Source organism: Primulina eburnea, chromosome 2 (assembly GCF_022965805.1).
Source record: "Primulina eburnea isolate SZY01 chromosome 2, ASM2296580v1, whole genome shotgun sequence".
Classification (NCBI taxonomy): domain Eukaryota; kingdom Viridiplantae; phylum Streptophyta; class Magnoliopsida; order Lamiales; family Gesneriaceae; genus Primulina; species Primulina eburnea.
In genome coordinates, this window is record NC_133102.1 from 43,041,951 (window position 1) to 43,057,185 (window position 15,235).

The following is a 15,235-nucleotide window of genomic DNA, read 5'->3' on the forward strand; positions in this document are numbered from 1 at the left end:
TCAAATAAAATCATGTAATAATTATTAAATATAGATTTGAAACTATATGATTTTAACCATTAAAATTTGAAATATAACAAAAGAAATAGATGTTCATATATATTTTTGTGATACTATAATTTATTATTTAATTAGAAATTGCAATAAATATATAATTACAAAATTACAATAAAATCATTGGAAAAACATGTAGAGAGAATTATTTGAAACTATATGATTTTAACCATTAAATTTGAAATATAACAAAAGAAATAGACGTTCATATATATTTTTGTGATACTATAATTTATTACTTAATTAGAAATTGCAGTAAATATATAATCACAAACTTACAATAAAATCATTGGAAAAACATGTAGAGAGAATTATTTGAAACATTTAAATGTAGTATAAAGATGAGTTATTTGATAAAATTAATATAGGAGTTACATTTTAATCTTGAATTGTGTATAGAAGGTTAATTTTGTCATTGCACAATTGGAAAACAATGCTCTTCATCCACACTTTTATAGGTATATAGATAATCTAATCTTGGTTTTTTGAGAAAAAAGAAGAATGCAACATAATTTAATATATAATCATTAATAATTTTTTAAAAAAATATGCAATCTCCTAACTATGCAATATTAATTATATATTTGTAATAAATAAATTAGGCAACGTAATTTTCTTTTGCTGCAATTATTTTTCTCTAACGGTTGTCAGGCAATCGTAGCTTGATGATCAGAAGAAACACGTAAAGGGACTTGAGATGTTCGATAAAATCCATTCGACGCTCAAATCAGATATAGAAAAAAAATATCTGGGTCAAACTAGAATGCATGTGTATTAAAAGCCAATATTTGAAGAATGAATCACGATGTAAATCATACATGGTCAACTTGAAATATTTTGGAGATAATTATATGATCCTCCTGACCATTATTTGTTCATGGAGAAGAAATATCAAATAACATATTGTGTAATGTTAATTGTCCCACATCGGTTGGATAAATAACCTTTGAGTGGTATATATAGGATTCGACAATCCTCCCCCCTTGAGCTAGCTTTTGGGGTTGAGTTAGGTCCAAGTTCCAATCTTAACATGTAATATAGGACTTTATAGAACCTTTTCGAAAATGAGAAAGTTTGATAATTTTTCATGCATACTTAAATTTAGCTCTTAATTATGATTATAAACTCAGAAAATCATTAAGTTCCTTAATATTAAATATAAATCCTTAAATCTAACTATAACCTATTTGAGTGATCCACATCCACTATAGGCTCCTTGACTGTAAGGAATTTTCATTCACTGTTTAATTCTCTTTGTGTATCAGAAATAAGAACAAACTTTGGCTTAAGTGGACATCATATAGCATGTTGGAACATTCTACAAGAAACATTGTATTAATATCTAACATATTTCAAACATGTGTTTAATTGCATCAATGGCATTTGGTTATGCATTCATGAAAAGATTATTTTCAGAACTAGCTCGGAGAATCGATGTTTGTAAGTATTTGCATTTCCTCCTTATCATACCTGCAACTCTTATCTTGAGTTTGGTATACTGGTCAATGTTTAGTTCAAACTGATGTAGGGAAGAACAATGAAATATAGTAATGCTTCCTCCAAATTCTGTAATGGTTGCCAGTTTCTTGATTAAAAGATTTTATATTTTATTGCTATGACAATGGATACTACATCTAGATTAAAAAGCAAATGAACTTACATTTCAGATTCAAATCCGATATTCCAAAATCCTTCAGGAGTCGAATGAGGTGCATACCAGTATCGATGTCTTGAAACTTCATTGTGGTGCTCGCAGCTTATATTTTTCTGGTTCCCATGGGCATTTTCTTCTCTATTAGGGAGAACAGCATCATAAACCTTCTTGCATTGCTTGCATTCCAATAGACCTATATTATGTTTAGGACATTTATGTGTTTCTCCTGTTATTACTTTTCCCCAATTTCTTTCACATTCTCCAGTGGAGTATCAAGGAAATCATCATGTGGATCAGGTCCCAGACGGCTCTATTGGGACCTCGTATCCCTCCAATATGAGATAGGGAGTTTTACACCACCTGTCGAGCATTTTGGTGAAACTGAGACGCTTGTGGTAGATGATGATGCTGGATTTGTTCTTCCAATTGATAGGATTCCTTTGTTGTTCCGCAGTAGTTCTTGTTCTTCCTGTGGTCTGGTTACTTCACTAGCAGCATCAACAGCTTTTGAAGCCTTATTTTCAATATCCAAAACCAGAAATGCTGATGATAACACAATCAGAACTTTATTATGTATGCAGAAAGAAAGCCAAATACATCTTATATGCATAGATTGATATCATAAAAATAGAGGATCAAAAAGAGTAAACCTCCTCATATTAATCAACTAGAGTTGGATGATCAATTTATATTTCCAATGAGTCCATTTGAAATCTGTGGGGGGAAATGATGTAATCCGTGTGCTGGAAGGAGTAGAGTTGCACACCAGAAAGCACAAACATTGAACTTAGCACGTGAAGTTGCGGAACTCTGATCATGTCCGAATATTTCACTATCATCTTCTATTTTGTCACGGGAGAGCACAGTTTCTGGGGTAAGATCAAGTTTTTCACACACACAGTTGTACTGAGATTTCAGCTTCTTATAATGAGAAATAATCTCCTGATGTTTCCTCTTTTCAGACAGTAATTCTGAATCTTTAGCCTCAAAACTGTTGTAATAACTCTCTATGAAATTCCATTCCAATAGAAGGCTCTTTACTTTTTCCAGAAATAATTTGTTAAAGATGATCAATTGTTTCCTCTAGAACTTTCTGTTTATCCAGAAACAATCTCCTCTCGTTCTCAAATCCTTCCAATTCTGTCACTCTCTTTGCCCTTTCAAAACCAAATTAATCAATCGGTAGGAGCAACTGTGGATGCACCTTTTTTTCCTCCTCCAAATCATTATTTTTCTCCGAAAGTTCTTTCTTCAGTTCATCAACACAATTCACCAAACTCCCTACTCTGGATGTGAGAAGACTATTCTCCTTCACATACTTATTCACAACCTGTTATCCGTCATCTTTGAGGCTTGATATCCAATTTCTTACGTAAATCCTTTGCATTCTCTACTTCTAGCTTCTATTCCCGAAGTCCAGACAGCAGCTCATCAACTTCCTCAGACTTAATATTCACCAGCTCCAGTTCCAACTTCTCAGTTTCATCCACCAGAAACAATTCCTTTTTCAAGTAATATTTTTTTTCCTTGAACCGCTTTAATTGTTTTCTCATGCCGTAGACAATCCATTTATTTTGTGGTCTTTTATCTTTTTTCAAATTTTGTAATTCTTGTTTGGTGATGTTGTTAGCCAGATTGGATGCATCATGCATGCTTGAATAAACATCGGTTGACATCAAATAAAATACAAGTTTCTGTCATTGGCCTCCGTAATCTGCCATGGCAATTCAAACAAAACCAGTCATGTTTTTCAATCTCATTCTCTTCCAACGTACTTCGGTGTCACACACAATAAATGCAATAGTTCCCTAAAAATGACACCTAAACTAGCTTGTCTCATAATCACAAAACTCCATTCAACTGAGTGCCACAAGCTGAATTATAGCAATCACTCCAACAATTAAAAAGCAACAACAGTAGAAAAGTGTGCTTACAAGATTTTACAGACAGTCAGAAACAAGGCCAGAAAATGCCTAATAAATCACAGCAATGCATGTGGAGCACAGCTCTGGATCTAATTTATGTATTTAGATATATTAATCTGAGTAAATATATTTTTACTTCAACCACCAAATTTAAGTTCAGCAACTAAAATTTTAAACTGCAATACATTTAAACAAGTTTATAAAGGATGGCAACAATCAAGGGTTGGGATTTTCCCAACCCTTGAATAATTCAGCTTGTGAGTCGATTGGTATTTTACGGTCATAATTAATTGGTAAATAATCATAAACAACCTAATTACCTAAACCTTGACAGTAAATTTTTTTTAAAAAACATATATATATATATACACACACACACACACATATACGAACAAGGTCCTAAATCCATATATGTCAATAATTTATAGCTCATCAGACGTTAAACAGCCCAAATTTAAGACGACTCAGGTTCGAGACTCGATTGTAACCAACACCTCCTCCAACTCAAAAAACAATAATCCTAGATCCATCTTTGCATACCATCTCTACTGTGTCGATTGGAATACCATTTTAATGAGAATCTCGAGTTAAAAACTCTACAGCCCACATTATATGAATCCAGCGCAATTTTTCATATGTTGACGTACTCTACAGGGGAACATGCCGCAACAATATTTTTTCAATGTTCAACAAAATCCAACACAAATATTTTACATGTAGGCATTTAAAGGGACTCGAATACAAGACCTCGACTCCCCAGAAAACCTATTTTATCCACCAATAATTGATCAACCATAGCCCAGTGCAAATTTGAAACAACACGACGCCGTGCCTCAAATTTACAATTAACCCAGGTTCGACGACGGCATTTATTGCATATCCTCTCTCTTTCAATTACATTCATACGCAGTTGGTATAAAATTTGAACCAATTTATCAATATACATTGTATGCATAAGATCTCTTTCTTGAATACAATCCAAATTATTTGTATAATGTGGTTGACATGCCTTGCAGTCTTGAATCTTGAATCCATTGCTTGCATTGCATTAAGGGAAAATGTAGTATCTGAAATTATCGAGAAGGAAAAAATGTGAGTTATGCATTACAAGGAACATGTCAATTTTTTGTATACCATATTTAATTAGAAAACGTAGAGTACCGTGGAGAAAATGTAGATATCACGTCATTACTGAAGTTTCTCAAGGTATCGAGTTTAAAGACGAAAAAAGATAGATATGGTGGCTTAAGCAGCCAACAATCTTATGTCAGAGTTCAAAAAGAGCATTTTTTACACGGTATCCTTGGATAAAGTAGGAAACAAACTTGGTTTGTGATGTTTGATCAAAGCATTTTTCATGGCGTAGAGTATTTCAAGCAGTCCACTAAGGTATCATCTTCAAGCATTTTCATGGCGTAGAGTATTCAAGCAGTCCACAAACTTGGTTTAAGACATTCAGATGATTGGTTCATGCATGATGGAAGTTGGAGCGGCGGTGGAAGTTTTAGAATCAAGGCATATCATCTTACCCCATTTTCTCAACCACAACAATTATAGCCACAGACACGACTTTCATAAGCTAACTCTGGATAACCTAGCCAAAACCAAAACCCGTCCACAGGCCAATGATTCGGAGTCAAGTTCCTAGAAGACAACCACTGCTCTATGTATCCACCATGTCATCAATGCGTACCAAGTTTAATAGAAGAGTAACTGCGGAAAGTTTATGATCACAGATATTGCTCCAGTTTTTTGTACACAACATAATAAATAAGGTAGCTCTTAAGAATAAACTGAGAAAATAGCCACTGAATTTCATAGCAAAGGGGCATGGATAACCAAGATTCATACAAACCCCTCACTTTGAAATTCAGATAGCATTTCCGAATGATCAATTTAACCTAATCCGCTACAGATTTTCCTGTCTGGATACCCAGTTTTTTTTGGGAATAGTAGATCTCTATGGACAATTTAGTCAAACTTCTCAATTATAACAAGAAGCTGAAATGAATATTCATAATTGGGTAAGGATGTGGGCAGATGCATGGATCTTACAATCCAACGAGTTGAAACATCCAAGATGAACGGAATATCGAAACATAATTCTAAAGGTTCAGAAAGTTAGGCTTACCTCAGATAAAATCATTTTTCATCCATTAGTCTTCGAGATTTCAATCAGATGGCATACAATGGTGTGCTACCAAATCCTGCATGTGCAGGATCAGAAAATGAATAAACGGAACACAATGTAATTAAATGGTCAGTAATTCGATATCATGATGAATTAAACACAAGCTTAAAAGTCGCATCATAAAAAAACTTGAACCAAAAGCACCTTGATGATAAGAATAGCAAAGATTTCTGTAAATTGTTCATAGTAAGTGACTTATCATAAATATAATTTGTCCTTGTTTCAAATGAGTGAACGGAAAATAAAGAAAAAAACCCAACTTCGTACCACAGTCCATAAGAACAACATATCACTTGAAACAGCATTTATTGTTGCCTAAAAATAGAACACTGTTGAAGACACAAAATCATAGATACAAATTAGGATGATCATAGAAGTGGGGGAGAAAAGATTCATACCTGAAAAACTCCGTGATATCTTCAAAGTTCTAATCACCTTAAATGCAAGTCACTAAGAAAATCGGAGAGTCTGAAAACATTATAATTCGTAAATAAAACACAAATTACTACAGAAAAATGTATGAACAAAATTTGGTAAACATTATTGAAAAAATAATTGGACAAAGGTGACCTAATATCTTTAACAATCACTGTATTTCCATCTTCATCCCCAAGATGGCGAAGAACCACTTCCTCGAGTGTACCATCTCGATATGCATGCTGTAAAAATGGAATCCAAATGAAAAATTGCTAAAACTCAGGGATTCATAAAAGATTTGCATCCATGTGAGGAATGAAGCACTTAGTAGTAAAATAATTGTTAGTCATAAATATACACGGATCAGATAAAGAATAGAGCTTATAAGCAAACTACCATCATTATAAATGCAAAACACATATGTTACATCCGCAATTTGTGCCAATTACACGTCCGGTATCTTTTGTTGTCGCGAACTAATATTTATCCTAGCACCAACAATATAAAATCGACAGGACAGCCCAAATTTTAACTCATGGCAATTGTGCCAAGAAGCAAACAAGAAAGTCAAATAATGTTGTATTGATTTCCTGAATTGCAGCTTGACCAAACTAATTTTCAAGGTAGTTGATATTCATCAATACACTAACCTTGAGATATTATTTCACATTTTCACTCTTAACTCCAATTAGTAAATGTGTAAAATACAATTGCAACCAAAACGACGTAATTTACAAAAACCCGAACAAATCCTCAATCACATGTGAAGGCATAGCATATCATAATAAATTTGCTGCAAACATCACAACTAACTGCCACAATTAAATGTGAAATAAATGCATTCAAGAATTGGAACTCAACATATCCATAAATATATCCAAAGCAGAACAATCGCCAGCCAAAATAGTCCAGCATCAGGTCCCAATATCAGTACTTAATTTATTCTCTAGTCACAAATTTATACTCATGAAATGGTACACAAGTTTACACTGCAAAATTCTGTTGTGATCACGTTTTTCACAACTAAATAAAATATAACAGCCGAAGGAACACTAGTACTTTCATTACTATAGTCACGCGCATCAATTATCCCGCAGGAAAGGTAACATCGCCCTCATCTCTGCCACTATACTGTTTAAATATTCAATAGTATCATTATCCAATTCCCCATTTTCAGGAAAGTTGAGCCCATAAAATTGCTCAAGTAAGCCATTTGTAGCTGAAATGTCAGAGCCCGATTGAACTTCATCTATGTCCCGAAATCTTGATCTGTTTAAATAAGGTTCGAATGTAGCATTCCGTAAAATTGAGCCAAACTTGACGGTATGCTGGAACACAACAAACTGATGCGTCATTGGAATAATAAGCCAACCAAGTTTACAATAAGAGAAGAAGTGTGCACTAAAAGTTCCCCACAATTTTCAATTTTTCACAAAATAATCCAACAAAATATAAAATTAATGATCTCTACAACTTTCCGGCCTCAGAATATGCTAGTGTTCAAGGATTAGAGACTTCAACAATTAATATTTAAGGTGAATGATGAAACTTGTGAAATTTAAGCTTCAGGAACTGCTGCAATTTATTTAAAATGTGGAAATATATAATTCCAAATGTACATGTGAACCATGATAATTTTTTCCACAATTATTTCAGTTCATGGCCATGTCATGTCTTTCACTCTCTAACATCAATAGCAATAAATTATCAATTTACGAATACACTATAACAAAAGAATGTCATTTCTGCATAAAGCCTGTTAATGGTTCAACTCGAAATGAGGATCTGCAAAGATTGGGGAGTTTCTTAATATGATTTGCAAACAAAAGATGAAAATGATAACAGGGAAGGCCATGGGCATTCCCAAAAGGTAGCTTGACTAATTGTCCACAAATTCACACCAGCTACGGGGACAGGACAGTTTTTGTAGCTTTATGAGATGAAAAAACCTTGATGAGCATTGAACCATTAAAGACTTGCATCATCAAGAAGGCCAAGAACATTATTTCAGGACTGCTAATAGGTGTGTGTAGTGAACATTTTGGACTTGTGTTGCATTTTGGTTAGGCACTTAGGCTAATGGTTAAATGTATGTGATAATGCTGTTTTAGAAAGCTAAGTACAACACACTGGTAAAGTCTTTGATATAGACGAAGAGGGGATAGGAAGAAAACATTATAGCAAAATAACATCAATATAAACTTCAAAATCAGATAACTAACAACGAATTAAGCACTTCAATTCTTGATATAGGAATCCAAAACCAAGCCTGCTGCCCAATTCTTGGAATAAATAATCACAATTATTAAGAATTTGAAGAGAGAGAGAGAGAGAGAGAGAGAGAGAGAGAGAGAAGGCAATACTTCACAGTAAAGCAAAGAAATTACTTGGAAAAAATTCCGAAAACAATTGTAGTTCCTTAGAATTATTTCATAAAGTAAAACACACATAAAAATGGTTTAAGATCTAGAATGCAAAAATCTAATCTCATCCTCTATTAAAGGCTCTTTGACTAGCATAATACGTCCAAAGTTCTACGTCGCTTGGAAACATTCCCAAAGATCTTTCCTCTTTAAGAACTTCTTTTTCAACACCATTTCCACATTATGTGTGCAAAAGACAATGTCTACAGTGTTTTATCACTTGATTCCTCTAACTGATAATTCACGACCGTGCATAAAAGCTTCAGAAAGGGCCACCCAAAATTGACCTTTTTCCATACCCATTTCTGATGACCCAGAATAAAAACAAATATCACCACCAGCCACCTCACTTTCAATCCTCTTCTCCAAAAAAAATATTCTAACCAAGTTCTACAAATCTCGACATAATATTTAGTTATAATTCAGCTTTCGACCACTTCTTAAAAATACTCTATTGTTGTATTATATTTTATCAAATATATTATATTTTTAAATTGTAAAACATCTCAGTCATCTCATTAACAGAATTTAATCCAAACATACTGTATCACAGATATTTTTCGAAAAAAATATTTTTCAGGATTCGACAATAAAGTTTCTAAACAAAATACAAAACATATCTTTTTAAAATTTTGTATAAGCATTCTCACAAATATTTACCAGAACATTTAAAATAAGCCGACATTGCATGAATTTTTGGTTTACAAACAAATGATGAAATTCTTGTTTATGCTTTGAGACATAATTTGAATCGATGAAAATGTGAAATATTTCCATGAAAATTATCGAGAAAGAAGCTACTAAGATCACAATAGCTTCAAAAAAAATTTTCCACCTTTCCTAGATGAGAATCAAATCTGAAGAACCAGATCCTCTCCAGATGACTCAACCCATGACAGAAAAATCGAGTAACATATTGCATTGAATGTTCACATGTTGACATGAAACATATTCAAATAATGCGTAACTGAAATACGAGCATTGAGGTTAACAAATGGTTACAAAAGAATGATTTGAATTCCAAATAAGCGTATTGGAGAAAATATTACATCAATATGAAACATATATAATTATCATCACAGAATGAAGAAATCCGTAGGCTTATCAGTTGCATACAAATAAAAAAAAGGTACTCACCAAAGATTTCCAAAGGTGCGAGATAATAAACCAGCAACCAAACGTAATCAAAATTTCATTTCCCATCAAGAAATCGATGAAACAGATTTTAGACGATGAAATAACAAAATTCTTGGCGAAATTTTGGCACAAAAATCTTGAATGCCACAGCTAACAGAAAGGATCAAGAAGTAGAATAAAGATACCCAAACAACAATACTCCCTTCGTATCAGATGTGGCAATACCTCTGCATTGTAAAAATTACATTCTCAAAAGCATTTCAACAGAAAATCTAAAGATGTGATCATTTAGATGGATATACGACAAATAAATCAACAATTTTACAACAGTTTCATTAAATGCTGAAATTAAAAACACATGCATAGGATAGCAGCCACCAAATCGTGATCATTAAAGATGCAAGAAGCAGGCACGGGCCTTAAACACGAAGGGCAATCAAAGGCATCCACCTCATTGAAGTAGGTGCATTAAAAAGTAAGATTCAATAGTTTAGATACTAAGAATAACGTCATCAAGCATCTGATGTGAACTTTACAAACAACTGAACAATAATAATAATAAGAAAAAAATTTAGTAATGAATCAAATATTGATAAATTGTATTTCAATTGAAATAAATAATTCTTTTATTTGAAGTGTGCTTCAATGCAATTTGAACTTTTAATATGCACGAAAACATAGGATTCATGGCCAAGGTGCACGCCTCAATGAAGGGCTTTGCCTTGGAATGACCATATGCACAAGAAATGTGAATTGTGCCTAGAAGGATGCATTGAGGGCTTTTACTTATATGCCTAAAAGTATATCTCAATATAGCATACTCTTGCCTCTTTTGGAAACAAGTAAATGTAAGCCAAGTGCATTAAAAGCCATCCTTCCACGGTACTTTTCTCAAGCACAAAAAAGAAACACCAACCAGATCATTTCCAAATACTGACCTGCGCTTATTTCAAGAAGATCAAAATATTTTCCATCCCGAGGAAACTTAAGTAGCTGAAACAAAAGTCGCATGAACAACAGCCAGTTGCATAGATTATAACTTATAACAAACATGCCAGCTCTAAATAAGTTTCCTTCTTTATTTCCTGCCCAGGACCTGGGAAATGAATTTTAGGGACCTCCAACAAACAGTCAGCCTCAATTGGCTGCTTATATATCTTCCTAAGTATCATATATGACAACAAAAGAGCCTAAATACCACCCTCTTAACAATTACATATTAAATCAATAGAAAATTAACATATGTTATTTTCAAGCAAAGGCCCATTGAAACTTTTAGGAAAGGGAAAACTAAAGGAAGTTAAAATAACGTTGGAAGGATTTAGTTTTACCATGATAACCATTAATAAGCAGTGATCCATCCAACAAGGAAAATCAAATGGATTGGTCTAACATGTAGTTTTTTAAGAAGACCATAAATACCTTGTAGAAACAACTTGTCCCAAATGGGCAGGTTCCATTACCAAAGTCGAAGTGCTTGCAATCAATAGACCTGGAAGATAACTACTTGTTAATTAGAGAAGGATAGGGAGATAGGAGAGAGATAGGAGGAAGTGGAGGGAGCCAAGTGATTTACTTTAGTTTTTGCTTGTAGCTATCGACGATCTCCTGCTTTTCCTCTTTTGAGGAATACCAAATGACACTGGGAATGACAAAGTATGAAAGTTTTCGACATATAGGGCAAGCTCTTAGCGCAGCATTAATATCCAAACCAGATGCAGGAGAACTACCACGCCAATTCCTGATGCATGATATACAGAATGGATGATCACACTCTGATAATATTCCAAATTTTCTTTCTGCAGATATAGGCTTTGAGAGGACACGCTCAAGACACACACTGCATTCTATTTCTTGACTATGCCTCAATGCTTCCAAGTGTTTTTGCATTTTCTCACATGCTTTCATATGTTCTTCTCTTTCTTGTGGCCTGTAAGGATGCAAGCACTGCTTGCCACAGGTAGGGCATGGATCACCATGAAGGTGAGGACATTTATTCCCACGAGGACAAGAACCAGCAGCAGCAAACGAACAGATTGCTTGGTCAGCAGGATCAACACTCTTCAGAGATCTAGCTTCTTGACCACTCTCTGGTAAATCTTGATGCCCCAATTTTTCCCTCCACGCCGGTCTAGAAGGAGGATGGACAGATCCATTAGCATCAGAATTCTCAGAAATTATGGCTGGGGAACTATAAGAGTCATATCCAGAGGTTCCGGAAGGCTGCACCACTGAGAAGGAAAGTTCTGCTGCAGTAGATGGAACTGAAGAATGTGACCTTGAAGGTTTGACATGTTCATATCTACATCTACTGCCATAAGCACACATTCCTTTCTGGTAGAAAGTACATATCTGGAATAACATAGAAAAGTGGATAACATTATACCATAAACAATTGCTTTAAGCCCCAGCAGGTTGATAGAAAGTTACGTTATTCGGAGGTGTGTTCCAATCATGTGAAAACTCACAACGTTCCCCTTTTAAACATGCCCCGTGAGCAAAGAATTTGCACTGAACCCTGAAGAAGTCAAAAGGAGAAAACATGTCAATTTATTCCGTTCACACCTGTCCATAAACCAATGATATATTGTTTAACAAATTAAGGTGGCGTAAAACTGACAACCATAAGCATGTGGAGATAGGCACTAAAGCCCAAGCCATACTAAGGTGTAAGGGTGCCCCAAATCCTAGGCCAAGCAAAAACACGTACATTATCTAGCCAAGACACACTTATGCGCATGCATTCATGTTTTCTTTGCAATAATTGTTGTAAAATGATAGATTAAAAAATATAGAAATAAGTAAAGCTCTCCAAGAGACAAACTAAAACAAATGTAATTTGTTGTGATGATATTTTACTAGAAATTAGAGAATTCTTATGCACTAAACTCCAGGGAAAAATTATAGAATTCAATCTGGTAGGACAACTGAGTGGATGTCTTCCCATTGAACTATGCAACCATAATTTAATATTCTTGTTATAAGCAACAAGACAAAAGAAAATATAAGTGGTAAAACAACCTATTGCCGAAATAATCTTGATCCAAAACCATGGTATTTTGCAACAAATGTATGAAACTTCAAATCTTTAGCGATAACAATTTCAAAACATTGGTCCCATCTCTTGAACATGTGAGTAGCTCGACTTAGAGCAGTAACACGAATAGGTAATATTAAAATAATGAGAAAAAATTAAATATATATTAGGGAAAAAGACCATCCAAATACCGACTGTGAAAAATCAGAGGACAATCGAGCAGCCAAGTCATGCAAGTAAATAGCGTTTGACAAAACTAATTCTTTGAACAACATTTTACAATCCTCTCCCCATCTGTGATGGGATAACAAATTTTTACCCAGCTGATCACAGAAAGTCGACAACCCTTCCAATTGAAACCATAAACTCATAAACTACTGATGCTTCAATTCTTTTCACACTGCTCTAACATCTCTAATTTGATCCAACTCCATCCCAAATAAATTAGAAGAACGAAAACCGAGAGATTGTAAAAAATAAATTCCAACGCAAGAATCAAGGAATGAAATCCCAAAACCACCGATTGGCACAAAATAAAAGCACAGATCTTATGCCTCGGGAACAAAAAAAAAACGAATCGATTAATATTCACAACATAATTAGATGATAAAATCGGATTTTCCAAAATCATTCACCACCTTGACATGGCGTTGGGTGAAATCCGCCCAAGTAAACTCGCGGCTAGCCGAGGAGTGCTTCTGCCACTCGATAAAAGCGAAATCGGGGAGCGAATTTAGGGTATATTGGCAATTCGAGCTTTATAATTAGAACGCTGTCCGCCAGTATTACCTGATGATGATGTCAGAATCGAGACACGCTTCCAAAATTTAATATCACCCCTTTTTATAATTAATTAATTAATATTAATATTTTTTAGATTTCAATTTAATAATTAATTATAAATTTTGTGTTATTTTATATTAATTTAATATAAAATAAATTCATTTGCTGGTTTGAGGTCTCGTCGGTGTCACCCCGAACGGGGAGAGTTTCGGAACTAAGTATCTCAATCATATAATGCAAATAATATTATTTTTATTTAATTAATTATTAAAACTAATAAAGTACGAACATTTGAATTATTACTTAAAATTATTGATTTTATATAATGATTATATTAAAATTTTAATTATTATTATAAAAAATGTATTATATAAAAATTGTTCATATCATTGATGATAACATTTTTTGTTGTTAAATTGATTTATTTATCCATGTATTTTAATATCTTAACTAAGTGGAAATGTTATTGATAACAAAATGAAAAATATATTTTAAAAAATCATAATATCATTTTATGACAAAAATTTGTGTGAGACGGTCTTACGGGTCGAATTTGTGAGACGGATGTCTTATTTGAGTTATCTATGAAAACATATTATTTTTTATGCTAAGAATATTACTTTTTATTGTGAATATGGATAGGGTTAACCCATCTCACAGAATAATATCCGTGAGACGGTCTCATATAAGACTCACTCTCATTTTATAACTCAATTTTTTTAAAAAAATAACAAGTATTTTTCAAAAATTGAATTTTTTATCATTTATTAAATTAACAAATTTTGATTATAAATTATTTTTTAGAACGTGATAAAAAGTAAACTTCTTATTAAAATATATAATAATAATAATAATAATAATATCAATCTACGAACAATCAATAAACCAAAAAATCAAGAATTTTTCATTAAAAAATTATAAAACATAATATTATATAAAAAAAATTTATTTAATATTTTAAAAAATAGTGTAAGCTTATTATAAAAATAACACAAACTTAAAACTTTAATTCAAATTAAACTAAATGATATAATAACATACATTTAAATATAATTTATATTTTCAAATTACATTTATATTTAAAAAAAAAATGGAAAAGATTTCACATTTAATAATATATTCATTATACATTTATTATTGAACATTTATTACATTACATGATAAAAATTTCACGAATACATTTTGACAAAATTTTACTAAATCTAGTAGACAACTTTCTATCAACTTCTTCCATCGGCACAATTCTCAGAAGCAACAGAGAAATCCGCCATGACTGAGTGAAAAAAACATCTACTAATACAAAGTGGAGCCGTCATCATACGACGAGCGCCATCCCCATCGACAAGGCTCGGCATTGTCGTCGTATTCGCCACAACAGCTCCATCTCTTTTTCCAGTTTGCTCTACCTGTGTTAGGCCTATTATCTTTATCATTCCATCTGTATACGATCACTCCAGATCGATCAGTCCATTCTCCATCAATGCCTTGATGAGGTGGGGCGAATGCAAATAAACCCTTCTCCCCTGCATATTTCTAAACCTCAAACTTCGTCGGGAAAAAATGCATCATCTTAAGGAGTGAGTCTCATGTGAGACCGTCTCACGGATTATAATC

General features: G+C 33.3%; 1 protein-coding gene across 4 annotated transcripts; it reads right to left on the minus strand.

Moving 5' to 3' along the window:
- Positions 1-4,501: 4,501 nt before the first annotated feature.
- Positions 4,502-13,639, minus strand: LOC140823384 (E3 ubiquitin-protein ligase makorin-like). Of its 4 annotated transcripts, XM_073184688.1 has the most exons (9): positions 13,477-13,639; positions 12,232-12,319; positions 11,378-12,153; positions 11,224-11,293; positions 6,395-6,483; positions 6,223-6,292; positions 6,092-6,139; positions 5,765-5,840; positions 4,502-4,700 (listed from the first exon to the last, which is right to left on the minus strand). In XM_073184688.1, exons 1-6 carry the CDS (start codon positions 13,482-13,484, stop codon positions 6,256-6,258), a joined length of 1,068 nt encoding a protein of 355 aa, XP_073040789.1. In that variant the 5' UTR covers positions 13,485-13,639; the 3' UTR covers positions 4,502-4,700; positions 5,765-5,840; positions 6,092-6,139; positions 6,223-6,255. The 4 variants fall into 4 exon arrangements, with proteins under 4 accessions (XP_073040789.1, XP_073040788.1, XP_073040787.1 ...); XM_073184687.1 differs by lacking the exon at positions 6,092-6,139; XM_073184686.1 differs by lacking the exons at positions 4,502-4,700; positions 5,765-5,840; positions 6,092-6,139; positions 6,223-6,292; positions 6,395-6,483 and adding an exon at positions 6,490-7,569.
- Positions 13,640-15,235: the final 1,596 nt, after the last annotated feature.